We start from the raw sequence: 26842 nt of genomic DNA on the forward strand, positions 1-26842 counted from the left end.
TATAAAATGTCACGGAAAGCTATTTCAAACGGTAGCACATACAGCATTGACTAATCTTTTGGGTGCTTCTAATCGGAAAATTAATTAAGAAAAATTCAAGACAATGGTACTGAAGCACTTCCAGAATGGCTGAGTAAGTATAGCCAAAAAGCCGCCCCTTCATGAAAGCAAAGAGAATACTGATAAAAAATTGCCACATTTTTTTTAAAAAATCTGGGAATTAACTGAAGTCTTGCAAAAATCTGAGGAATATTTAAGAAAAGAATGTAAAAACAGTAAAGATAATGACATTTTAACTTGCCCTAAGACCATCCTCCTGTCTCCAGCTCTATGACAGCCTTGAAAAATAACAGCCTTGCAACTGTGGTAGCTGCCAGACAAAACAAATAAGGACAATTATCTGGGGATGGGGCTTTAGAGAACTTCAAGCCTGTTCTTCCCCCTTCATTGGCTGGTTTTTATAGCTACCGTAGATGGAGTCTAGTGTGCAGTGGGATGACATATTCAAAGTATTGCAGTAAAGAATGTCAGCTTAGAATTCTATAATTAGCAGCACAATCTTTCAAATTTGAAGTAGAAACTAAGATGTTTCCAGCTAAATAAAACGTAAAAAATGTGTCACTAACAGACCTGTTCTATGAGAACACTAAAAGAAGACATTTAAGATAAAATACATTCTATATGTACTTAGATAACTAACTCAAATCCAGACAAAATAACCAATAGTATTTACGGATGAAGGCAACTACATAAGTAAATATAAGACACTATAAATATATTTTCGTTTGTAATGCTTTTCTCCTTCTATCTGATTTAATGAGCAATTGTATAAGAAAACCATTAAGAAAATATGTATTTAAAACTACAGTAAAGAAACAACAAGGAATTAAAACAGTACATTTCAAAATATCTGTTTAATGGAAAAGACGGTAGTGATGACAGAATAAAGAAATGGTCATAAAAATTACAGAACACAAATAGCAAAATAGCCGATATAAATCTCAAATAAACAATAATTGCATTACCTGTTAATAACATACCTAACCACACATAGTCTACAAGGAACCCACTTGTAGGTACACAACTAAGATACAAAAACACAGCTAAGTTGAAAACAAAAGGATGGCAAAGGTATGCCATTCAAACAGTACCGTGAACAAAGACATTATAGAATGATAAAAGAATCAAGACACCCAAAATACAGAGTAATTATAAACAGATATGCACCTAATGACAGAGCGCCAAAATACATTAAGAAAAAACTGGCATAAATAAAAAGAGAAATAGGCAATTCCACTATAATAGCTGGAGACTTTAATACTCCACTTTCATAAATGCATGGAAACGCTAGATATATGTTCAATAGGAAAACAGAAGACTTTAAAAATATACCAAACCGACTAGATCGGAACAATATAGGACACTCCACGCAACAACAGCAGAATAAATGTACTTCCCAAGTGTACCTGGAATATTTCACAGGATTGACCTATGCTAGACCATGAAACATACTTTAATGATTTATACGGAATAAAATTATACAAAGTATGTTTTTTAACTACAGTGGAATAAAATTCAAAATTGATAACAGGAGGGAACGTGGGAAATTCACAGATATGTGGAAATTAAACAATATGCTCCTAAATGATCAATGGACCAAAGATGAAATCAAAGAGGAAATTAGAGAATACTTTGAGATGAATAAAAACTAAGATACAGCATACCAAAATTTAGGGGATGCAACAAAAGCAGTGCTTAGAAGTAAATTTGTAGTCATAAATGTCTATTTAAAAAAAAGAACAATATCAAATAAAAACCTTAATCTTTTACCTTAGGAAACTAGAAAAAGAACAAACTAAAAACAAAGCAACCAGAAGAAAGGGAATAATAAAGAAATGAAATAGGGATCGAGAACAATAGAAAAACTCAACAGAACTGAAAGTTGGTCTTTGAAATGATCAACAAAATTGACAAAACTTTAGCTAGAATGACCAAGCATAAAAGAGAGAAGACTCAATTTACTAAAACCAGAAATGAAAGAGAAGACATCACTATCAACTTACAGCAATAAAAAGGATTACAAGAGAAAATGATGAACAATTGTATACCAACAAGTTAGATAACCTAGGTAATATGGACAAATTCCTAAAAAGAAACAAACTACTGGAACTGAGCCAAGAAGAAACAGAAAATCTGAATACCATTATAACCAATGAAGAGGTTGAATTAGTAAACAAAATGCTACTGCCAAAGAAAAGCTTAGAACCAGATGGCTTCAAATGTAAATTCTACCAACCCTTTAAAGAATAATTAACACCAATCTTTAAAAAACTCTTCTGAAAAATTGAAGAGGAGGGAACACTTCCTAACTCATTCAATGATGCCAATTTTACTCCGATACCAAAACTAGTCAAAGATAGCACAAGGGAAAAAAATACAGGGCAATATCCCTTATGAATATAAGTGCAAAAATCCTCAAAAACAACATTAGCAAACCTAAAACAGCAACATGTAAGAAGGATTATAAATCCCTAAAAGTGTGACTTTTCCTAGGTTTAATACCTCAATATCAGTCCAATGTAATACATCATAATAATAGAATAAAGGACTAAAAAAATACATCATCATATCAACAAATGCCAAAAAAGCGTTTGACAATGCACAACAGCTTTCATGATTAAAACATTCAAGAAAACTAGGAATAGAGGGGAACTTCATGAACATGATAAAGGCCATTTATGTAAAACCCACAGCTAATATCACACTCAGTGGTGAAACTGAAAACTGTTTACCTTAGAATAAGAACAAGACAAGATGCCTGCTTTCAGCACTAATATTCAGTACTGTACTGGAAGTTCCAGTGAAAAAAATTAGGCAAGAAAACAAAATACAGGAACCCAAATTGGAAAGGAAGAAGTTAAACTATATCTATCTGCATATGACATGATACTATATCTAGAAAATCACAAGAATGCTCCTAAAACTAATCAACAAATTCAGCAATGATCCAGGATACATGATCAACACAGAGAAATCAGTGTGTTTCTATACTTTTAAAATGAACAATCCAAAAACAAATTTCTGGGTGGGCCATGGTGGTTCAGCAGGCAGAGTTCTCTCCTGCCATGCCAGAGACCCAGGTTAGATTCTCGGTGCCGGCCCATGCAAAAAAAACAAAAAGACAAAAAACAAATTTCTTTCTAAAAAAATTCCATTTACAATGGCATTCAAAAGAACAACCAACTAGGAATAATTATAACCGAGATGAAAAACATGTATACTCAAAACTAAAAAAACAAAAAATTATTGGAGATCTAAATAAATGCAAGGTATCCCATGTTTTTGGATTGGAAGACATAATATTGTTAAGATGGCAATACTACCCGAAGAGATTTACAGATTCAATGCAATCCCTATCAAAATACCAGCAGCCTTTTTTTTGAAGAAGAAGACATATGGAATTGCATGGGGACCCAAACAGCCAAAACAATCATGAAGAACAAAACTGGAGGAATCATACTTCTTAATTTCAAAACTTATTACAAAACTACAGTACACAACAACAGTGTGATATTTGCATAAGAGTAGATACATAGATCAATGGAAAATAACTGAGAGCCCAGAAACAAATACATTTGTGACTAACAGATTTTTGACAAGGGTGTCAAGACTATCCACTGGAGAAAAAGTAGTCTCTTCAACAAATCTTTCGGTGATACTTGGATATCCATATGCAAAGGAATGAATTTGGACCCTTAAGTCACCATAAATCAAAAATATTAACTGAAAATGAATGATTAAAATGTACTAGTTAGGGGAGCACAGGTGGTTCTGTGGTAGAATGCTCAAATGACATGCGGGAGACCTGGGTTTGATTCGTGGACCATGTACCCCCCGCCCCAAAGAAAAATGTAATAGGGGATGCAAGAAAAGTTCAGTGGTAGAATTCTTGCTTGCCATGTGGGAGACCTAAGTTCGATTCCTGGTCCATGCAGTCCCCCCAAACAAAGAAACAAACAAGCAAAACAAATAAACAAAAAAATTTCAGCAAATGGTGCTGCAATAACAGGATACCCACATGGAAAAATAATGAAATGTGACCCTGCCATACAGCGTGCAAAAAAATGTAATAGTTAAAGCTACAAAATTCTTAGAGGAAAATATAGGAATACATTTTAATGACCTTGGTTAGGTAAAGAAACAGCAGCTACTCACATTAGCTAATACAAGAGGATGCTTTATGTTTCGTGGTTTGCTTTACTCTCAGTCTTGCCTGCCCTCCTCTTGATAATATTTACTAAGATACCCAATAATAGAATTCACTTCTGCTTCCTGACAACACCCAATTCAAATAAAACCCCCACTTTCTTATTATGCACCAAAATCCAAATACTGTATTCTATCATTTCTTATGCCCTCTTAGTGAGATAACCCAACTTTCCCTATGGTATACCTTCTTCTTTGCTTTAACAGGTAACAAATACAACTTTTTCAACTTCAAGTTTGTTCATGGTGATCTTTGACTGAAGGCCATTAAGAGGATGAAGGCAGAAACTAACGACAAAGAGAGAGCCAGGTATAATGAATGACAATGTAATGTATATCTCAATGAAAGTTTCCTTCTGACTTTTACTTCCACAAAATTACTAGAATTCAGAATGTGGTATATTGGATTATTATTTCCTGTGGATTATTGTTTCCATTTCTTTACTAACTTTGTGTTATAAATATGTTCACCTTCTTTGTCATATGAACATAAAAGTACCTTCACTGGAGTAGATGGAGTTTATTTCCCCACTCAATTGATGATGGGCTTGGCCAGGCAACTTTCCATGGCCCATGAAACGTTAACAAACATAATCTAAGGAAAGGCTAAATATGTTTCTATGGTTTCTTAAAATTGTTGTTCTCTAGTCTTCTAGGATTTGTGGCTAGTTCTAGAACAAGACAATTGGAACAGAATTGAACACAACCTGCAACAGAGACAAGATTAGCTGACCACAGGCAAACCTAGAAGAGTCATAGCTAATATAAATAAATGTGAAAAAGAAATACAAATGTTTTTTTTTAAGCAACTGAGATTTTGAGAGTTTTTTGTTTTGTTTTTAGGTAGAATTATTCTAGCAATCACTGATTAAAACAATTAATATGATGTCCTATAGTCCAGACAATTTTATTAGGTCTATAGTCTCTTTTTTTTTAATGTCTTCTTCTTTCCCTTTACCCTAACTTCCTTTTTCTGACCTTGTCATTCTTTTTAATGTCCACAATATTTGCATCATGATTGAAGTTCAAAACATTCAAGTCATCCTTGGCTCCTATCCTTTTTTCTGCTTCCATCTAACCAGCTGGAAAATGCTAAGTATACTGTGAAATTATTTTTCCATGACCTTAACTCAATGTTCCAGTTGTTGCTAGTCACTACAGAGAATGCAAAGTATGTAAGGCAGGATATCTATTCTCCAAAAGGACAAATTTGGCAAAAACTTTAAAGTAATTAATACAAACCACCACCCCAGAATTCCCTGATTGTTCCAAATTAAAACACCAATCCTTCATTTATTCTGTACCCCAAAATATAAAGGGGAAGAGGCAAATATGTTTAGGAATTCTTCATAGCCCTCAGTTGGATATGCACCATGTAGCATACAAAGAGTTCGGAGAAATCCTGGGATAAATAAATCTTTTCTAACTTTCTTTTAAATGCATATTTTCAAGGTTACTGAAACATTGCATTTTTCTACTGAGTACTCATTAAGATCACAATGACTAATCACTGCAGTAGAAAAAAAAAAGTTTCTCCACTTAGATAACCTCAGATCCCATTTTCTGTATTTTCGCAACATTTCACTATTCTATCAGCTTTTGCTTCCAATTTCTAGCCCCAGCAGCTCTCCTGAGGGCTGCTCTTGTGTTATTAAAGCCATTTTGACCTTCATGAGCAGACAACCTGAAGTGCCTAGGAGTTTCTGGTTCTCAATTCCTCGAGTAATTAACCATTGACTTTCAGGTAAGGGAGTTTTATGAAAGACCAGCTCCTTTGCCTCAGGTCTGGACATCTCTGAATTGCCACTCACACTCCAGAATTCTCTTGCAGGATCCAGATGAAACTTGCCCTGCTGTGATTCTAGGTCTGAAATTGCACTTTCTTGGCATCCTCTTTTCTCCTTTCCATCTTGTCCTGCTCCCTGCCAGTCTCACCTGGGAGCATTTCTTATTAAATCTTTTACACATGAATCCTCATTCATCTCAGGGTATAAATCTGAGAAATTCAATCTAAGATAGTAACCTCTGTTGAAATTCTTCAATCCATCTAAGAGATTACTATCAAGCAGTTTTCTATTCCTTGCTGATGCCCTTCTAAGATTGGGAAATCACTATTTTCTAAGGGGAAAAACTCCACAATTAAAGAGATGTCATTATTAAATACATTTTTTCAAATTTTTTATTATCTCTTAAACTGAACAAAATTCATTGCCCTTAACTTTCATTGATATGGATCATTTTATTCTTCATTTCAACTTCTAGTCCTGCCACTTTATTCCAGGCATTTTATACATCTTTCCTAGGTGTTATGGTAGCCTTTTAGAAGTTATTTCTGCTTTAAATATTTTCCCATCCAATCTATTCTATACACCAATTCCTGAAATGCCACTCACAAACCTTCAGTGGATTCCCATGGATTACTAAACACTCTATGCTCTTTATCTCAGATTGCAAACCCCTCCACGATCTCTCCTAAATCCATAACCTCACAACTTTATTTCCCACTATACCTCTGCAGGTTCAGTAGACTGAGATCAAACTGGATACTAATTCCTGTATTAATTTCTTATCTCCAACCATGTGTGGTTATGCTGTTGACCTTAACTCAATGTTGGTCCTTTCCCCCATATTTAATCTCTTGTATCCTACATTAATTCTAACAAAGCCCTTATGTCCAATGCTAATAAATACAGGTATAGATAGATGATAGATATGATAGATAAATAGATAGATAGATAGATAGAAATAGGATTTACTATTAATTTTCAGGACAATAAAATTGCAGTGGTATTTGGGCAAGTAAATTTTATTAAGATTCTAAGGTACATCAGGTTTCAAAGCTGAAAACAATGGAAACCCACTTTTATGATCTGAAACTGAAAATGATATTGGAAAGATTGTGGGAAACTCAAAGAATTGATGGGAGCTGGAGAATGCTTGATATACAGGGGGAAAACTAAGGAAATCTTGGCCATGAGAGTAGATTATGTGTCCAGAGTTTAGGGAGTGTAAACATCAGGAGAATTTGTTTTCATAGTAGGAGGCAAACTCCTGCCTTGCACCAAGTCTCACAAAACAACAGACTGCCCCAACATAAGGATAGTTTGGTCCATTCAAAAATAGTGGCAAATGTCTACTATATGTTAGGAAATTTCTGATAATCCAGTTTTCTTTCTGCTTTCCACCAACAGTACAAGTCCTAGGCAAGTTAAATAAATACTACTAGTCAACTTTTAAAATTCTACTAAATCTCCAAGACCTGGCTCCTATGCTACTCTCCTATAAAGGCCTTTCTACCTGACTGGAATTAAACACTCCGTCTTCTGAGTTTTTATAACACTTTGTTTGCAGTTCTCTTTTAGCATATTTTACTTGCTTTTTAAATCATACTTGTTACTGTGTATCTCTTCTACACTGGAAAAGTCTTGGAAGCAGGAATTATGTTTTACAGAACTTTTACACATTTTCTACAATGATGAATAATTTTCATGGCACTTGGCAGGCCCTAAAATAATTATGGATTCTATAGAGTGCTACTAGAAAAGTATACAATTTATAAACATAGGTGGAACAAACATAGTTTTTATCCTCTGCATAACATTTTAACAAGTCTTAAAGTAATGTTTGGAGCAAAGTGAAAGCAAAGAAAAATTATTTTACCTGCATACATCCTTCATCAATCTTGCCTCTTTCAGGATGAATTTTAAAATGTGCTGTTTTCTGGAAGTGGTATTTAACTGGAAGTAATTTGGATCGATTTTGCATAACACAGAGAACCTCTGAACGTTCACCCATGAAACAAGGTGTAAAATTAAGGACCTTTCCTGGATCAAAATGTAATAAGACAGGAAATCCCGAGCCTGTCAGTGCTAATTCCACTTTCTGAAGTCGATCGCCTATAAAAACAATAATAACTGTTGAATTTAAAACAAATATTTGGGGAATCCAGAATACATTTGCTCAATCTAAATAGCTTCATTGGAAAGACCTGATGAGACTTGGATAGTTCATTCAGTACTTCATTCAACAAATATTTTTCAGTACCTCCTCTGTGCCATGGACTCTTCTAGGACTTGGGGATACATAAATCAGTGAATAAAACAATGTTTCTGCTTTCATGAACTGTGTATTCTACTGGTGTGACACTGACAATAAAGGCATATTTAAACATGCACAATGTGATATATGCTGGTTAAGAATATAAACATGATATTTTCGAGACAAGAGAAATAAGGTAGTTATCTATAGATAGTAGGCTTCTGTTGCACATAAGAACAGTTTTGCAGACAGAACAGTGCAACTGATACCCTTAAAACAATGTATCTTTCCTCATTGATGCTCTTCTTAGCCACTCTTAAATTCTAAACTTACTTTGGGGCAAATTTAGCATCTCCATCTCTAGCCACTCAAAACCTGAAAGCCTAGAGCCAATGTTCTATCTATGATGAGCAGATATAAATCAATAACACAAATTTAGGACAGTGCGATTGTAGCTCAGTGGCAGAGTTTTCGCCTGCCATGCCGGAGACCCGGGTTCGATTCCCGGTGCCTGCCCATGCAAAAATAAAAAAATAACACAAACTATGACAGAAACATTAACAGATAAATTAATGTCTTCCCAGGATCATAGCGCGATCCTACGTAATTAAATCACTCTTTCTGACATGCAAATCTTCCAGACTCTTGACTTGCCTAAGCATCTAGATGGACCTACCAATACCTGGTATGGCTCATATTCCTGGGTTTGATCCATCACCTTTCCATATCGTTATTTTCTCTTTAAGCTGTGTTGACAAACTGAACTCCAAGTCCTGTTCTATTTTTTCTCACTGTAGCACACCTAATATAACCTGAGAATGTAATTAATATAATGCACCTTGACACCTGGTCTGCAAAGCAAATGCACTTATCTTATGACAGGAATTTGCATTCTATTTAATAACACCTAGGTCTTGTTCTTTGACTGTTACTGTATCTAGATGCTAAGAATGCTGAAAATCTGGTAGCAGTAGAATGGATCATTTGTTCCCATAGGAAATCCTAAGAGAAAACCTACCTGTAATAAAAGAAACAAAGATTTATTTTCATTCCTTAAACTCTATAGAGTGTCAAGTTTGCCTAAAATCACTTTTAAATTATAAGGTCATCTAAATCCGAGCTAGAAAAAATTTTATGTAAATGATTCTGAGGTTGATTTCTTTCTTAATACACCAAAAATGACATTTTTAGGGTCTCCTGAATATGTTCATATTTTCGTTCTATTCAATAGTTATATACTTTTTATTATATTGTCTCAACACAACGTTCTAACTTTTAAAAATTTAAACTGTTACACATTAGATGATTATGTTCATTTTTCACTTACTTTTGATGGATTTACTGTCATCATCTCTCAAAAATCCATCTTTACTTCCCACAGACTCAAATCTCAAAAAGACGGCATAGTCCTGCCTGTGTGAAGGATCAATATCCTGTTTACCATCATAGATTAGTCTGTAAAAAATCACAATTGTTTCTTTTTACAGCAAAGGTATATATTCTATCACCTCTCAAAAGGGAATATCAACCCAATCTTTAAATCTATACAAGCAGATGAAACTTAATGAATTAAACTTGAACCACGACCTGTTTTGCAAAGTCACTGAACATATGGAGAAGGCCAAGACAAAAGTAAGTTTTCTTCATGGCCCAGGTCAAAGGCCACTGTCTCTACAAAGGATTTTCTCTTCAGGCAAAGATTGTTGTTGCCTATGGACTCTGGTCACACGTTTACAATAGCCTTTATTATCTCTAGGTGTAATCGAAATCCTCTGTTTCCCATATATTTCCCCCAGTGGATGCTTATTGCCAACCACATTTTGACAAGGAAGGGTGAGAAGAAAAGTAGAACAAAAGACACACAAAAAAAGTTTACATCAAGGACTGCACATTAGCTAAATTGATCTACCTTACCTAGAAGTCAGCTTTTATTAACAGTGGATACTTAATTATCTTCACAAAAGACTGGTGTGTATTATTCGATAGGGATGCAGAAAGCATGTTTGTAACACATTTAATTCAGACTTCAGATCATACTCATACCTATGATTCTATGGTAGACTTTCAAATGAAGTTAACATGTTGTTGCAAAAAAGAATATTGGGAACTTGAAAGACTGAGTATTAAGCAGAATCTTATAGAATCAAAGAAGAAAATACATGCATGAGACTATCATTAATAAGGCAATTGCGGATTGTACAAATGGAGCAATTGCTTGATTTATTACCCTCCTTAAATTAAAACACAACTGAGCCTTAAGCAGGCAATTGATATTACCAAAGGACCCCGTTACCACAGAGAGAAGTACATTAAACATTGTCTGTCACACCCAAGAATAAACAGACTTGCAATTAGATCAGATATTGACACATACTGAAACCAATTCAGGTGTAACTGCAACTGCTATCATATATTTAAAAGAGCATTTCCAAATATATTTTCAACTATATAACCAAAGTACACAGAATTGTGAAAAATATACTTGTGTAAGTCATAAAAATGTTTTATCCTAGCAGTTGCTATAGGCTTAATACCCATTATATTCAAAGAAGCATTTTGTCCTGGCAGTAGCTCTGCATTCTCTTTGGACGCACCTAAAACATACTGCATGCCACTGACCATCACTTGATCATCCCCATAGGGAGAACAAAGTCTTGGCTGATCAAGTTGTTTTTGTTTTTGGCCACAACCCTAAACAACCCAAAACTTGAACTTTCTCCACCCCATTGCCATGAGCTCTGAAAAGATTTTTAATATAATACAAAATATTTGGAAATATGAGAAATAATATTAGCCATGTTGAAAATATTTGGAATCATAAGAAAAATCCAATTTGTGCCTTTTGACAAGTTTTACTACAATGCATTAAAATAAACCTGATGACTGGCATGGTTAATATAATTTCTATTAATAATTAACATTACAATTTAATTAATTTTTGCTTACTTTGGGCTGAAGCAAAATGTAATTACAGTCTTTTGATAAGGTAATAAAGTTCCCTCATTAGGAACACAAGTGATAAAAGTGGTTATATCTATGTTCCTTGTTTTGCTTAGGTAGGTGAGGTTGTTTAAAGCAATATCTGTTCTTTGTCGAACATTGGTACCCTGTAATATAAAATCAGAAATAAAAAGTATTAAGGAAACACACAAAAAATAATATATTTTAACAGGTCATTAAATAATTGTTGAAATTCCAGAGTCTAGAAAATAGAGAAAATCTAATTGTCTTTAAAGTAACACATACATAAATGTGTCCAAAGTGCACTATACACTTTAAAGACTTATTTAAAAATAGGTGAGAGCACAAATCATCACCACCACTAATTTACTAGAAGTACTTATCTATTTTATTTCAGATATATATCACTGCCAATGTTAATTTAAATTTACTGAATTTTTGAGGCTACACTTGGAGACACATGAAATGAAATCTATCTGCCTGTGTTAAAACATATTTAGACTTGGTAAATAACTTGTTGGTCTATAATTACTTTCAAAACAAACTGTTAGAAATCATAATAGCAGATCTTCCCCTGTTGCACCATTTACTTACCAATTCTTCTCCAACTGAATCATCTTGCATTATGGCCACCCAGTTTATTGGTTCTGGGCTATTATTGTACAGAAGTGCACATTCCATTTTTGATGTTCCAAAGAAGACAGAACCAAAGCGTATGCAATCTACTCTTTTGCCACTACTCATGTTTAACAACTCAATAATCTGCTCAACCACATGAGCTTTGATAGTCAGGAGTATATCTGGACGACCTTGCAATTTAACTCTACAAGATAATGAAATATGATACACACACACACATATATATATATATATATATATATATTTTTTTTTTTTGGGGGGGTGCATGGTCTGGGAATCGAACCTGGGTCTCCGCATGGAAGGCAGGCATTCTAATCACCGAACTACCCATGCACCCTACACATATATATTTTAATTAGAAGCATATATACTTTATTTTTCTGCTAAATATTTGTAAACAGAAAATTTATAAAATCACATATTAAAATTCAATAGACCAAGAATACTTCCTTTATATGCATTCCAGAAGCTATACCCTCTTTATGTCTTTCTAGTCTATCCAATGAAATGGCACATGTGCAGTCTAATTCACTGTGTCCAGGAAACATAAATATTTGAAAACAATCTCATGAATGTATCCCAGAAAGTACTCAATCTCATGTCCCTATTATCAATTATTTCATGAAAGTATAGTTACATGAGATGATATATACATATGGTCACTTCTAGTTCTAGAATTCTGAAATTCTTTTCCAAATCATCCCACCCTAAGACCAAAAAACAACCTTATCCCCACTCTAATAACACAATTCCCTATGAAGTAAAGTGTCTCAACAAAGCCCTATTTCTTTGCAGAAATGAGTTCCTCCCCACACAATGTCACTTCCCTGACTAATTTCAATTCTTTTTGGAACTGCTTTCCCATATTTATCCTTCTATGACATAAAGGCAATCCTTTTTAATCTAGCCCCATCAGACACCACAAATAACTAACTATTCCACAACTGTTACCTAAGTCCATATCTTATGCTATACCTTTGTAATTTTGGACATTGTTGCTAACATCTCCTTGAATATTTCCCCTCGCTTAGCTTCCTTGAAGTCATATTTTTCTTCTAACTTTCCTTCTAGATGCTTCCTTCTCAGTCTTCTGGGACTTGGATATTATGTAAAGTCCAGGAATGTTGGCATTTCTCTCCCACTCCTTCACACTCTACCCTCATTGTCAGATTTATATTCATGATTTCCATGTGTCATCTATCACTTATAAACTGATGACCTCCAACACAATATATCTAGACCCAACTTCTTTTGGGTGCTCAACACAATTCAATCTAATAGATAATAAACAGTTTCATCAGGATTCTGAAAAGTAAATTGATTTCAACATGTCACAACTGAACTTAAGTTCTCCCACAGACTTGTCCTTCCCCTTATCTTCCCTTTCTACTATCAGTCACCAAATCTAGACAAATAGAACTCCATAATATATCTTCACTCTGCTCACTCCTCTCCATACTCCAAAACTATATCTTAGTTCAGGTCTTCTTCATTTCTCTCTTGCCTTCCTATTGCAGCTTCTAGTAAGGCTGTCCACCTGATTCCCATACTCTCTGATCTGCTTTGCCGACTGCTACAAGTATGACCTTTCTAAAATGCAAACTCATCAGTATAGTCCCATCTTCAAATAGTTCTGCGACTTCACAGCCTTCTAAATAAAACCTAAGCTCCTATCAAGGTTGAAAACTCATTCTCAAATATTTTTTACTACAACATTCAGTAAGAAGAAATACATATTACATTGCAACATGGAAAATGCACACACACTGCACATGTGCATAAAACTGAAACAAATCTTACCAAACAGACTTTACTATGTGAGATGCCTTCTGATATTTTCAATATCATTTTATAATGCTAGTGCTGACCCACCATGATTGTGCATCCCACTAATGAACTGACACACAGTATAAACAGCATTGGCCTGCAAGCCCTTTATTAGACACTGAACCATTCTGTTCCTCTGGCCATCTTGCCCTCCTCACTTACATCTCTTTACCTCTGATATTGCTTCAGATCTCTCAGTGTGTAACTCTGTATTTTTTCACTTCTAAGATTTCAAAACTACCACTACTAACTCTACCTTAAATCACTCCTCCAACCCACTGCAGTCACCAACACTTACCTGCCCCTATGCACAAGTACACACACATACAAACACACAGCATAGAACTGCTCTTTGCCTGGCTAATTGTGACTCATCAATGAGTGTTTGGTTCAAATGCCAACTCTTTTTTTTTTTTTTTTTAGCATGGGCAGGCACTGGAAATTAAACCTGGGTCTGTGGCATGGCAGCGGAGAACTCTGCCTGTTAAGTCAACATGGCCCGCCCTCAAATGCCAACTCTTTAATGAAGCCCTTCTCTGGTCCACTCCCTAAACCCTCCAAAATCAAAATCAGGTATGCTTCTCATGTATACCCATATGTCATCCTCTAGTACTTACTATTTTTGAGTCCCTAGTACTTGGCAAATGGTAGAGACTAAATGAATGAATGCTGAATAAAAGAACAAAGTATAAAACATATAGCCAAAGGCAAGAGACATGTCTGAAGAGTGAAACAGGAAAGGATTAAGAGCACCATATAGTGTATACTCACGTTGCCACCTCATTCACAACTCTGGGTTCATCTGCACAAAAATCCACTTTGACAATCACTGATGACTTAGGTTTCACAGTGCCATTAGTTGGAAAAATAAGGATGGGTAATTGGCCCTGGTATTCCATTTTAAACATACCTAGGGATAACAAGAGCACTCTGGTTTCTTAAAATGTTTAATTTACACTCTTGACAGGGGGACAGACACACACTGAAGAGTAATGGTCTACTGTGGACCAAGAATTACAGCTTTCATTGTAAGTTCTGTCTCTGGGGTCACCCAACAAACTTGAACCTAGTTTTAAGACTCAGCCTTCAAGAATAGCTAAAATATATCATCTGCTTACCGTATTTAAGCATTCATGCTAAAAGTTTTGCATATATTCTTCTATGTAATTCTCACAACAATTCTAGGAGGTTGGTTCAGTAATTACTTCCATTTTACAAATAAGGAAGCAGAGGCTTAGGAAGAGTCATGGACTTGCCCAGAGTTTCATAAATAGTATGGTTGATTACACTGTTGATCCCAATTCTTCATCTTTCTCTGCATTCACATCCTTACCTTATCATGAACAAAGTGTGCTTCCCTACCCCTTGATTTCAGGTTTGATCACGTAGATTTGCTTTAGCTAATAGTATGTGGGTAGAAGTGACAGCATGCCAGTTCCAAGCCCTAATCTTCTCTTGGAAGTTTACCATGGAAGTGTTTCGCCTGGGTAGCTGCTGTCCCTTTGACATAGGCCTCAGAGTGATCACACTCTGATGATTTGGAGAATTCTGAGGCTATTCATATTGTGCTCTGGAAACAGGGCCAAGTGTGTGGCTGGACAACCTTTTGCTAAAGATATTAGGTGTGTGACTTATGGATCCCACATGAAGCAGAGTGATCACACATGAAGCAGAGTGACTCCAGCTATTTTAGTTTCCTAAAGCTGCCATAACAAAGCAGCACAAGCAGGTGGTTCAAAACAAAATAAATGTTTTGGCTTGTAGTGACTGAACTGAAAGTTCTAGGGAAGAATACTTCCTTGTCTCTTTCTTGATTCTGGTAGCCCCAGATGTTTCTTGGCTTGTGGTAGCATAACTCCAATCTCTGTCCTCCATGTTCACCTGGTTGTCTTCACATGATGACCCCTGTTTGTGTATCTGTTTCTTCTCCTCTTCATATAAGGACATCGGTGATCAAATTAGAGCCCATCCTCACTCAATTCAGATCTCATCTTAACTTGATTATATTTGTGAAGACCCTATTTCCAAATGAGGTCACATTCATATACACTGTGACTTCAACATATCTGTTTGGAGGACACAGTTTAATCCATGAGTCTGTACTCTGGACCTGCAGAATTCCCATGAGTAAAATACATTGACACAATCTCAATATCCCTCAAAGTTTTAACCCTTTTCAGCATCAAATCTAAGTCCAAAACCCCATTCACAAAATAAATTTAAAAAGTCCCAAATCTAATCTTATAAATCATCTTACTCAGGTATGGGTGAGACTCTGGGTACAGTTCATCCTTGGATAAAACTGTTCTCCATCTGTAGGCCTGTGAAGTCTGGAGAGCAACTTATTCATTTCCATAAAACAATGGTGAGACAGGAATCAGAGAGACATTCCCATACCAAATGGGAAACTATGGAAATAAGAGATTACTGGTCTAAAGCAAGTTTACAACACGGAAAGGCAAATTCCACAAGGTTTAAAGGTTCTCAGCCCAATGTAGCAGCTCTGTTCTCCCATCCCAAGGTGGCAGGTTCAGCCCTTAGGCCCACACCTTCTGTGCACATGGTGGCAATGGTAACGCCACCATCCTCTGAGCCACCATCAGAGTTATTCTTCCATTTTCTTGAAGAATAGCATATATTTGCTCTGAGTAGCTCTATTGACCCATTTCCTGCCTGCAGAATCTGAGAAGTCTGACAGCCTCCCTTGATTTAATCCCATCTCTGCCCCTATCAGAACAAGATGGCAGTGTTTCTACTGAGATCGTTGATGGGATCCATAAGTCACACACCTAATATCTTTAGCAAAAGATTGTCCAGCCACATATTTGGCCCTGTTTCCAGAGCACAATATGAATAGTCTGAGAATTCTCCAAATCATCAAGCACTGGTTAACATTCATTCTTCAATTTACTTCTTTTTTTTTACATTTTACTATAGACAGCAAGGAGTAAACAAGACATAACTTCCATATTCTGCTTGGAAATACCCTCAGTTAAATATAGAAGTTCATCACTTATAAGTTACAGTGTCCACCTAATGGTAGAATTTAATTCAGCCAAATCTTTGCACATTTTAACAAGAACCATCTTTCCTCTAGCGTCCAATAACAAGCCCAACATTTTCTTCTAAGGCCTTACGAGAAGCTGCTTTAACATTCATATTTTACTAATCATCTCTTCAAGGCAATATGTACTCATCTTCTATCAAGTGCCTCAAAATTCTTCCGGACACTATCTATTAACCATTTCCATATGTGTAGGTATTTGCTATAGCAGCATTCTACTTGCAAGTATTGAAATCTGTATCAGTCAGGGTTCCTCAGAAGAAAGGAGAGAGAGATTTTAAGGAATTGGTTTATGTGATTGTGGGGGCTGGAAAGTTGAAAGTTTGTAAGGCAGGCCAGGAAGGCTGGAAACCAAGACTAAAGTTGATGTTGAGTGTGGAAGCAGAATTTCCTCTTCTCCAGGAAACCTCAGTTTTTGCTCTTAAGGTCTTCAACTAATTTGACAAAGCCCACTCACACTTTCAAGGGCAATATCTTTAATTACAGCCAAATGATTATAGATGTTAACTACATCTACAAAATAGCTTAACAGCAACACCCAGATTAGTATTTGGTTAAATCAGTAGGTACTATATTCCGTCCAAGTTGACACATAAGGTTACCACCACACCAGCTGACCCACAGTCCTGCAGTGAGAAACAAAGCAGTCCCAGCAGCCTCAGCCTGACGCAGCGCCACCCTGCTGAACCTAGCCTAGATCAGCCAAGCTCTAACCAACCTGCAAACACATAAATGATTAAAAAATGATTACTGTGTTAAGATTCTGGGTTGCTTTTTTGTTTGTTTGTTTGTTTGTTTTTTACACAACAATAATTAAGTGCTACAGCTAGAAACTAACAAATAGAGCAGGGATTTTTTTCATTTGGATATTTCTGAATCTGGGGCTCACACGTTCAGTCACTATCACTTCCTTATAGACAAATTAATCCCGCACACACAGGATTAGGGCAGAAAGAATGGTTTTTTGGAATCAAATAACATATGAGAAAAAGACTACAAAGATTTGTTATTCTGAAAGTAGAAACAGTTCATAATTTGTGGTAATGTTTAGTGACTACATCAGAGAATGAGATTTTTGAGATCAGACACTCTTCGCTTCTCTGTGGTCATGCCACCCTGCGCAGTGCCTGGCATAAAGCAATGCTCAAAATATGTCCAGCAAGTAGAAGTCTCCAATAATAAATCTCTTTAATATAATTATACAATATTAAAACAAATGAGCATGCTCTCATCATAAACAACATTGGCAATTCCCAAGTCAACATTTCTAATCACGTTTTATGGCATTTTTAAGAAATATCCATTTAACTTAGGAGAACAAAAGTATTAGCATAATGAAAGTATTGAAAATATATAATGTCACTAAACTTTTTTTTGATGTAGACATGATCTGAGGGAAAAGGCAAATAAACAGCAAAAAAAAAGGTTAAATCAAATCATTTTAAAGAAGTGCAAATGTCTTAACATTTAAGGTTCATTTATTCTTACCTAAAATAAGAAATAGTTTTACAAAAATCTGTAAAAGGATATATGTTTTAACGTAAATAGGTATTATTGATTTAATCCTCTAGAAAATGTAAACTATCTGAGTTCAGTTAAGGCTGATTCCTAATTATAACCACTTAGATATACTGTGACCAAAGAATTTAAGTGAAGGGTTCAAAAGCTTATTCAGAAACAACTCAGAAAGCAAAAGAGTATTGTTTGACTTTTTAAATATATTAAAACAGTGGTTATATCAAGATTATTGTAAGTCTTACATATTTTTAATGCTATTAATGATAAGAAACTTTGTGTTTGTTTCTTTTTTTAATTATTAACAACAGGAGCAAGAACTTCCTTCAAAGAGCAAGGTGTCACTGAATGAAAGATGCTGCAAATAGAACATTTTAAATTAGATTTCCATTTTTGTCAGACATGACACAAGCTAATATGTGGACAATGAACTAGAAGGAGATAAGCAGAGACCAACAGAATTATTTAGGTTGGTACAGTAGCTAGGCAAAAGAAAATGATGGTCTCTTGTAGAGAACTTGTATGGAAGAGAAAGAAGTATTTAGGAAGTGAATAGACAGGACTCAATAATTGACTGAGTCAAATGGGGCAGATGATTAAATAGATAAAGGTGTCAAGGACTTGCCAAGTTTCTGGCTTGTCTAAGTACATGGTGGCACCATTCAATAAAAAAGATGAAAGGAAGAATTTGCAGGGGTTTTATTTTGGGGGGGGCAGCAGAGATGGGAATTGAAGAGATCAGTTTTAGACATCTTGATTTCAGACATCTAAAGGAGACCCAGAATATAGTATGGATTTGGGAGTAGTTAGTGAAGTAATAGGAATAAAAATGATTGACCAGGGGGAAGGTGTCGACTGAGCAAACACAAAGGTTTATGGCAAGGTCTAAGGAACATACATATTTAATGAACCAAAAAAAAAAAAAAAAGAATAGTGGTCCAAAAAAGAGAACTGAAGAGGAAAAGAGAAGTATGGTAGAAAAAGAATAATTATGAAAATAACAACTAATAGTTATTGAACATTTACTTTATGCAAAACTATGCCGAGTATTTTATTAATCATCACCATAATTCTAGGAGGCAGGTAAAATGTTTATTTTACAGCTAATGCAATGGATGTTCTAGGAGAGTAAATTTCTTTCCAGTGCTTCACAGCTCTTAAATGGTGCAACCAAGATTTCAGCCCTGGTTGGCCTCACTCCATAGATCACTATTCTATATAGGAGAGTGAGGTGTCATTGAAGCTGAGTTTTTTGTTTTTATTCAAGAAGGTAGCAATGGCCAACTATGTGAAATGTTGCTAATAAGCCACGCAAGATAAACATATAGACTTGTCCTGATAAACCTTAGAACAGCACATGGGATATGAGGGGACCCACAGCTGTGCCCAGAATGAAGTGTCCTTTACAACACAAAACTGGAGGTTTGTTTTGTTGGTGTTGTTAGTTCCCCTTTTGGCAATTTTAAGTGTACACTTCAATGATGTTAATTACATTTTCAATGTTGTGCTACCATCATCAACACCCATGACCAAGACTTTGTCATGACCCCAAACAGAAACTCTGTACCTATAAAGTGATAACTCTCCAACCCTCCTCCCTTCCCCCAGTCCCTGGTAACTTCGAATCTACTTTCCATTGCTATTAATTTGTTTATTTTTGATGTTTTATATAAGATGGAAAACATACCTTTTCCATCTAGACTATTTCTTTCAATATAATACATATATATTACATATAAAAGGTAAATGCATTTTGAATATGGGTTGCTCTAAGCTCTCTTGAGAAGCAGCTTAAGCCACTGAGTGGCAAAGTATACATTGGTACCCTGTTTTTACTCCTTCAAGAAACTTTTAGAAACTATCTAATGAATAGGTTTTTGCATAAAAATATCTGTAGGGTCAAGCCAGGTAGAGCAGTGTATGTAGTTTTATAGTCTGCTGTTCAAAAGCAAGTGTCATGTCTCCAAGGACATTGCTATTTCCTATGCATGTCTTTTTTTTTTAAGTTTCCTTGGGTCAAAGTATACTATCTATGTATTAATCTGTATATCTTCCAATGACTAAATTTTGGAGACTACAATATGCTCATAGGGGATTAAAACTTTAATTCTGAGTTCAATTACTTTTCATTGAAAGCTTAATGGTTCCTAACTGAAACTCTGATAGATCACTGAACCAAATCAATTAAACAAAAGATAAGTGAGTGTCTGCTGTATCTTTAGCATTGGGTTATGTATACAGGGTATATTGAGACTCCATGGCATATGTTTCCAAGAAAACAAAATTGAAAAACAGGAAAAGCAAAACAAAACAAAACATGGATTGAGAATAAGTAGCAGGTGTTTTTCTTGGTGGATAAGGAAGAACAGGAGCACCATTTCTGAGTTTGGTCCAATTTAGCAAACTTCCTGGTTTACAGATGATGCCAAGCTCCTCCAGATCGGAAAGCAAAGAGATGATGCTGATGATCAGGTAAAGGGAGATGGGGGAGTAGGCATTAAAAGCAAGAGAAAGATCATATACTTAGGGTAAAATGGCCCAAATAAACCTGAAGCATGATGCGTTCTAAAGTAGCTGTTCAAACACAGAAACAGTGCATAAAAATCACCCTAGGGACTTTGAAAACTGTTCCAAGATAACACTGTAATAGAAAAAGGCTATTCAAATAATTGAAAAAGAATATTCAAATAATAAAGTGTATTGAGAAGAAGGAAGAAATGATTCTGATTCAAGGCATGCTATAATAATCATCAGTTTTTCTTCAACCTTCAAAAATAAGAGCTGAGAAATGATATGGCCATTACCATACTATATGTTATGGTCAGGTTCATGTGTTAATTTGGGCAGGTGGTGGTACCTGTTTGTCTGGTTGGGCATGTGCTGGCCTGTCTGTTGCGATGAGGACATTTCATCGAATTAAATCATGATCACGTCAGCTGCATCCACAGCTGATTCCATTTGTAATCAGCCAAGAGGAGTGTCTTCTTTAATGAGTGATGCTTAATCTAATCACTGGAAGCCTTTTAAGGAGGATTCAGAAGAGACAGGCTCTCTTCCTGCTTCAGCCAGAGATCTTCTCCTGTGGAGTTCGTCCAGACCCTCCTTTGGAGTCGTCAGCTTCACAGCTTGCCCTACAGATTTTGGACTCTAAGTTCCCACGGTTACATGAGACACTTTTATAAACTTTTACATATATTTCCTGCTGATTCTGTTTCTCCAGAGAACCCTGACTAATACACCATATGTCTTAATTTACCAGGCTGCTATAACAGATACCACACAGTGGGTTACTTTCAACAACAGGAATTTGTTGGCTCACAGTTTTGAGGTTGGAAAAGTCCCAAAATTGAGGTGTGAGCAAGGCAATGTTTTTTCCTCAAAGTTTGTAACATTCTAATAATGTCTGCTTATGATTCTTGGCTTTTTTTCTCTGCTTTCATTACATATCACATGGTGATGTCCTCTCTCTTCTCTTAGGGTTCTGATGACTTCCAACTGCTGGCTCCTTCCCATGTCTTTCCCTTACTCAGGGGTCCAGTTACTTTTTCTTTATAAGGCCGGCCTCCAGTAATTTGGATTAAGACCTAACATCATTCAGTTGGACGAGATCTTAATTTAAGTAACATCTTCAAGAGATCCTATTTACAATGGGTTCACACCCAGAAGAATGAGTATTACAATCAAAAACATTCTAAATTGGAGTACATAATTCTATCTACTGTACATAAAAACAAAAAAGGGAACACAGATTTCACCAACTCACAAAATACTAATATTAGGGACATCTAAGAGACTGAATTATGTCTTCTAAAAAGAGAAAAAGCAAGTGCTACATTGCGTAGTGAGAAGCAAGCATAGGAAACATTTTCCTGAAGGCAGAGTAAAAATAGGATTCCAAAACCTTGGTCTAAATTCATGGATGTTTATTTTATAATGGGCTATTAAAAGAAACCATCAAGAAGCTGTCACATAGCTAAACTTTGGAATTTACATAACCAAAGATAATAAAACCAGTGACACTACCAAAAGAGAAAACCAAGCTGTACAAATCATGAATCCGCTGAATGTGGAAACTTTTTATGTTTTCTTAAATATACACGTAAATTTGAAAGCATTTGATCTTTGACTTTAAAACTATAAAATATCTGTTATATAAAACACTTTTTTATTTCCAATTTTATTAAGATCACATTGGTTGCTGAATCTATTTTCTACCTAAGTGTTTTTCCTTCATGAATGTACATTGTTATGCTCATGAATATTTATATGTTGTTGTGCTTTCCAGTACTAAAAACTTTATAACATTTTACAGGCGCTTGCTAGTGTGAATATAATACATATCATAAATTTTGGTAATGGTAGAAAAAAATAATGTTATCTAACCAAGAATAAGGGGCAATTCAAGACTAAGAAAATGTGATTTATTGATAATTTGTTTCATTTGTAAGGTAATAGCAATTAGCATTTCATAGTATTCAATTATATCAAACCTAACCATAATAGCATTTACTAGAAATACTAAAACACACAAAATATTAACATAACACCAAAAGCCAATGTAGATTATTTTTCCTAAAACATATGGAGTGGGTTTAATTTTATTTCTTTTATTCTATTAATTTAACTTAAATTTAAATAATATTTCGTATTACTTCCAGAGAATTTTCTTATGCAATAAAGCTGGGCAATTGGTAAGATTTTAGGAAAAAGAGGATATATTATCTTGTTCAAAACTTGAAAGATTTTGAATGAAAAACAGTTAAGACAGATTTTTGGAGAGAAAAATAATACAAAATACATTCTCCTAATTACACATCACTGTTTTAAAATATAGTTGGGGATTCTAAAGGACCACAAAAGCAGTAAATACTTGCCATAAGACACTCCATCCTTAACATAGGAATCAGATCGCAAATGATCCTAGTATTGTACAATCTCATACATAGCAAAAAAATCACTTATTTAAAAACCAAAGCATGAAAATCCAAATGAGCAACATTCAATGAGGAACACTCCTAAGTTTTATTTGATTATAGCCCCGGGAAAAATTACTAAATTGACATACTGTCTTTGTCTTTAAAGTTCCCAATCCTCAAACATGTGGCCCCAAAGAACATCCTCAGTTAGTTGAAAAGTGGATGGAATTTGACACCACTTCCATAGAGCCAACAAGCAGAGTCTCAGAGAGAAATGCCCTCTCTGCCTCCGGCAATCCTCACCTCAGAATGTCAGACATGAAAGCCTTGCCACCCCAAATCTGACCATCTAATCAGAAGACTTGAAGGATAAGCAATTACATGCCTTCTACACAACACTGGTGAAGAGTGTACATGCACGTATACATGCGAGTGTACAACACAAATTTATGGAATCTCTAATATCATAATAAAAATCCCTAGAAATAATACAATCTGGGGAAGAAAGAAGCATTTATTTTATCCACAAACAATTAGCAAAAGGCCTCCAGGGACAATGCTGTGAATTAAAAAGTGAATATGATAGGGAAAGATAACAATTATTTTAATGAGTGTTTATGATGAGACAGGCACCATATCAGGGCATTTATATATGTTCCACCCAAACCTCACAATATAAAACATGTATATACATAACCATAATACATTCATTAGACCCAATTTCTAAATGAGGACACTCAAGTTTAACGTTCCATAAAGACACCTGCCCCAGATCACACATCTAGTGAAACAATATGCCATGATTCTCTTTCTCAATGGCTCTAAGAACTACGTCACTTCTATGACACCATCCTGCCTCCTGTCCTATGGGAGCTTACCAGGCACTTGAGAGGTGGGACCATAAGGAAGCAGGTTCATCTTTCCTAAAATATTGTCTGTCATTCTTATACAGTAACATTATTTAAGGACATTAAAGTTTGAGCTATTTTGAACAAAAGACATAATTTTGTTTTGATGAATCAGGGAAACCGTTAATCACACAAGTTATACACCTCAAATAGTACCAACTTTCTTCCAAAAGCATAAGCTAATTTATATGAAAGCAAATATTTACCTGGAGCTCTGCCATGGTTTATAAGGTTAACTTCTTTGCAATATACTTTACTATTTGCAACCAATGTGCCAAAATCAACTTCTGTCTCAATTTCCAAATCACAAGCTGGAATCAATCTAGGGAAAAAGAGAGCCACATAAAAACTTTTTTTTTTTTTTTTTTTTGCATGGGCAGGCACCAGGAATCGAACCCAGGTCTCCGGCATAGCAGGCAAGAACTCTGCCTGTTGAGCCACCGTGGCCCACCCCACATGATTAATTTTTAACAATTAGAACGTAAGAGTCAAATCTATAGAAGAAACGTATATGTACAATTTTATCTTAACTCCTCAAAAGGCATTCTAGTTTCCTTACAGGTCCACTGATGGCATACTTGTCAATAGGAAGAATTATTAAGGAGAGATATGAAAACGAGATAAGATACACATTAATAACAAAGAAATCAGATTTTATGCATCTAAAGTTCCAAGTACTTACCTTGAGAGGAAACCCAATTATTTCAATGATAATTTCATTGCTCAATATATGTTTGGAACTCTTCTTTGGAATCTCCACCTAAACCTATATTACATTTTTTGGCCTGCCTCAAAAAGGGTGGAACTGATCTTAAAGAAATGTACTTTGGATGATGTCAAATCTGATGAAATAAAAGAAGGCAGGATGATGTAAAATATCATTTGGGGTATAAATAAAGCTCTCGGTATAAAATGTTACAAGTGATTTTTCAAGTGACTCTAATTTAAAGGGGTTTACTGTAGCATATCTGTACCATATGATTTTATACATGTATTTAAAAATCCGTTAGCATCTATATACACATCTAATAGGGATATTTATGTTTTATATTTAGATGGTAATTTACAGTTTATAAAATACCCTTATATATACTGCTGTGTTTGATACAAAAGTTCCTAAAGTAGGTAAATATAATTATAGCTTTCTATGTTACAGAAAAAAAGCCCAAGACTCATAAAGTTAAATGCTTTATCTAAGGAATTGCCTGCATGTAATGTTGGAGAAACTAGCTTAGAATCCATTTTGTTAGGTTTCAAGTACATTGTCAATATATTACACACACACACACACACACACACACACACACACACACATGCATATACATGCATATAAACATACACATATATATTAAAACCTGAACAAAACATCCATAACTACTGTCTTTCTAGGTTGTGTATGCATAGGTGAGAATATATGTGTGTTGTTGGATAGGCACAGAAAATTCAGGGATCAGCCAACACTGTCTTGATATGCCACATTTTCTAAAGAATATCCATGCTCTTCTCCAAAAGAGATTGCAATTTCATGACAAGAAAAGGGAAGATCATATGACCAAAGCCTCAGGGGCCTGCGAGACAATACCAAATGATCCAATATTTATATCATACGGGTCCCAGAAGAACAGGAGAGAGTGGGATTGGAAGTTCATTTGAAGAAATAATGGTGCAAAACTTCTCAACTTTTGTGAAAGATACCAACATCCAGATTTAAGACACTGAGTGAACCCAAACATGATAAACACAAACTCTGTGTCTGGTGAAATTTTCCCTCAGAAATGAAGAGGGAAATAAAAACATTATCTGATGAAGGAAAATTAAAATTATTTGTCACTAGCAAACCTACCCTTAAAGATTAGATGATCAAAAGGAAACTTTTGAAACAGGCAGGAAATGATGAAAGTATTTTGGGACATAAGAAAGGAAAAAGGAGCAATAGAAAGGGCAGAAATATGGGTACATACAAGGGACTATACTTTATCTCATGAGTTTTATAAATCATATTTCATGATGGTAACAAAAAGTATAACATCATCAGATACTCAAGACAATGATCTTTAAAAGTGGGGAAGGGACCTGAATAGAGGTGAGGGCTCTATGCTTCCTTCACTCAAAGTGGTAAAATGTTGAGATTAGTAGAACATTATGTTCATACGTCACATATGTATATTGTAATAGAGCAACCACTAGAAAAACTATACACAAAGATGCACTCAAAACAACACAGAGGGGTGGGCCACGGTGGCATCACCTGCCATGCCAGAGATTCGGGTTCAATCCCGGTGCCTGCCCGTGCAAAAAAAGACAATACGGAAGCCTCAAAAAAACATTCAAGTAGCCCACAGGAATGGAAAAAAAAAAAAAAAGCAAAAAACACTGAAGTACAAGAACCAAAAGAAGCATATAGAAAACAAATAATTAGCAAGCAGGCTGAAATGAAATCATATCAATACTTACCTTAAATATAAAAAATCTAAATACAAAAATCAAAAGACAGAGATTGGCATAGCAGGGGAAAATTTACCAAAAAAAAAAAAATCTAACTAAATGCTGCTACTTATAAGCTCTCACTTCAAATTACTCACTTCAAATTCAAGGACATGGGGGGGTTGATAATAAAAGGAAGGATGTAAAAATCTACCATGCCTACATTATTTTTTTTAAAAGGACAAGTCTCTAAGTTAATATCTGATAAATTAGATTTCAGGACA

At 35.2% G+C, this 26842-nt stretch overlaps 1 protein-coding gene across 2 annotated transcripts in view; it reads right to left on the reverse strand.

The window, feature by feature from the left end:
* Window positions 1–26842, reverse strand: part of CFAP47 (cilia and flagella associated protein 47) — a 429253-nt gene that overhangs the window by 392349 nt on the left and 10062 nt on the right. For both annotated transcript variants that reach the window (XM_077144877.1, XM_077144876.1), the window contains exons 3-8: window positions 24341–24456; window positions 14503–14641; window positions 11860–12088; window positions 11251–11411; window positions 9632–9759; window positions 7927–8162 (exon numbers count right to left, since the gene is read on the reverse strand). In XM_077144877.1, coding sequence (XP_077000992.1) covers window positions 7927–8162; window positions 9632–9759; window positions 11251–11411; window positions 11860–12088; window positions 14503–14641; window positions 24341–24456 — 1009 coding nt within the window. The remainder of the gene's footprint in view (window positions 1–7926; window positions 8163–9631; window positions 9760–11250; window positions 11412–11859; window positions 12089–14502; window positions 14642–24340; window positions 24457–26842) is intronic.

Source organism: Tamandua tetradactyla, chromosome X (genome assembly GCF_023851605.1).
Source record: "Tamandua tetradactyla isolate mTamTet1 chromosome X, mTamTet1.pri, whole genome shotgun sequence".
Taxonomy (NCBI): Eukaryota; Metazoa; Chordata; class Mammalia; order Pilosa; family Myrmecophagidae; genus Tamandua; species Tamandua tetradactyla.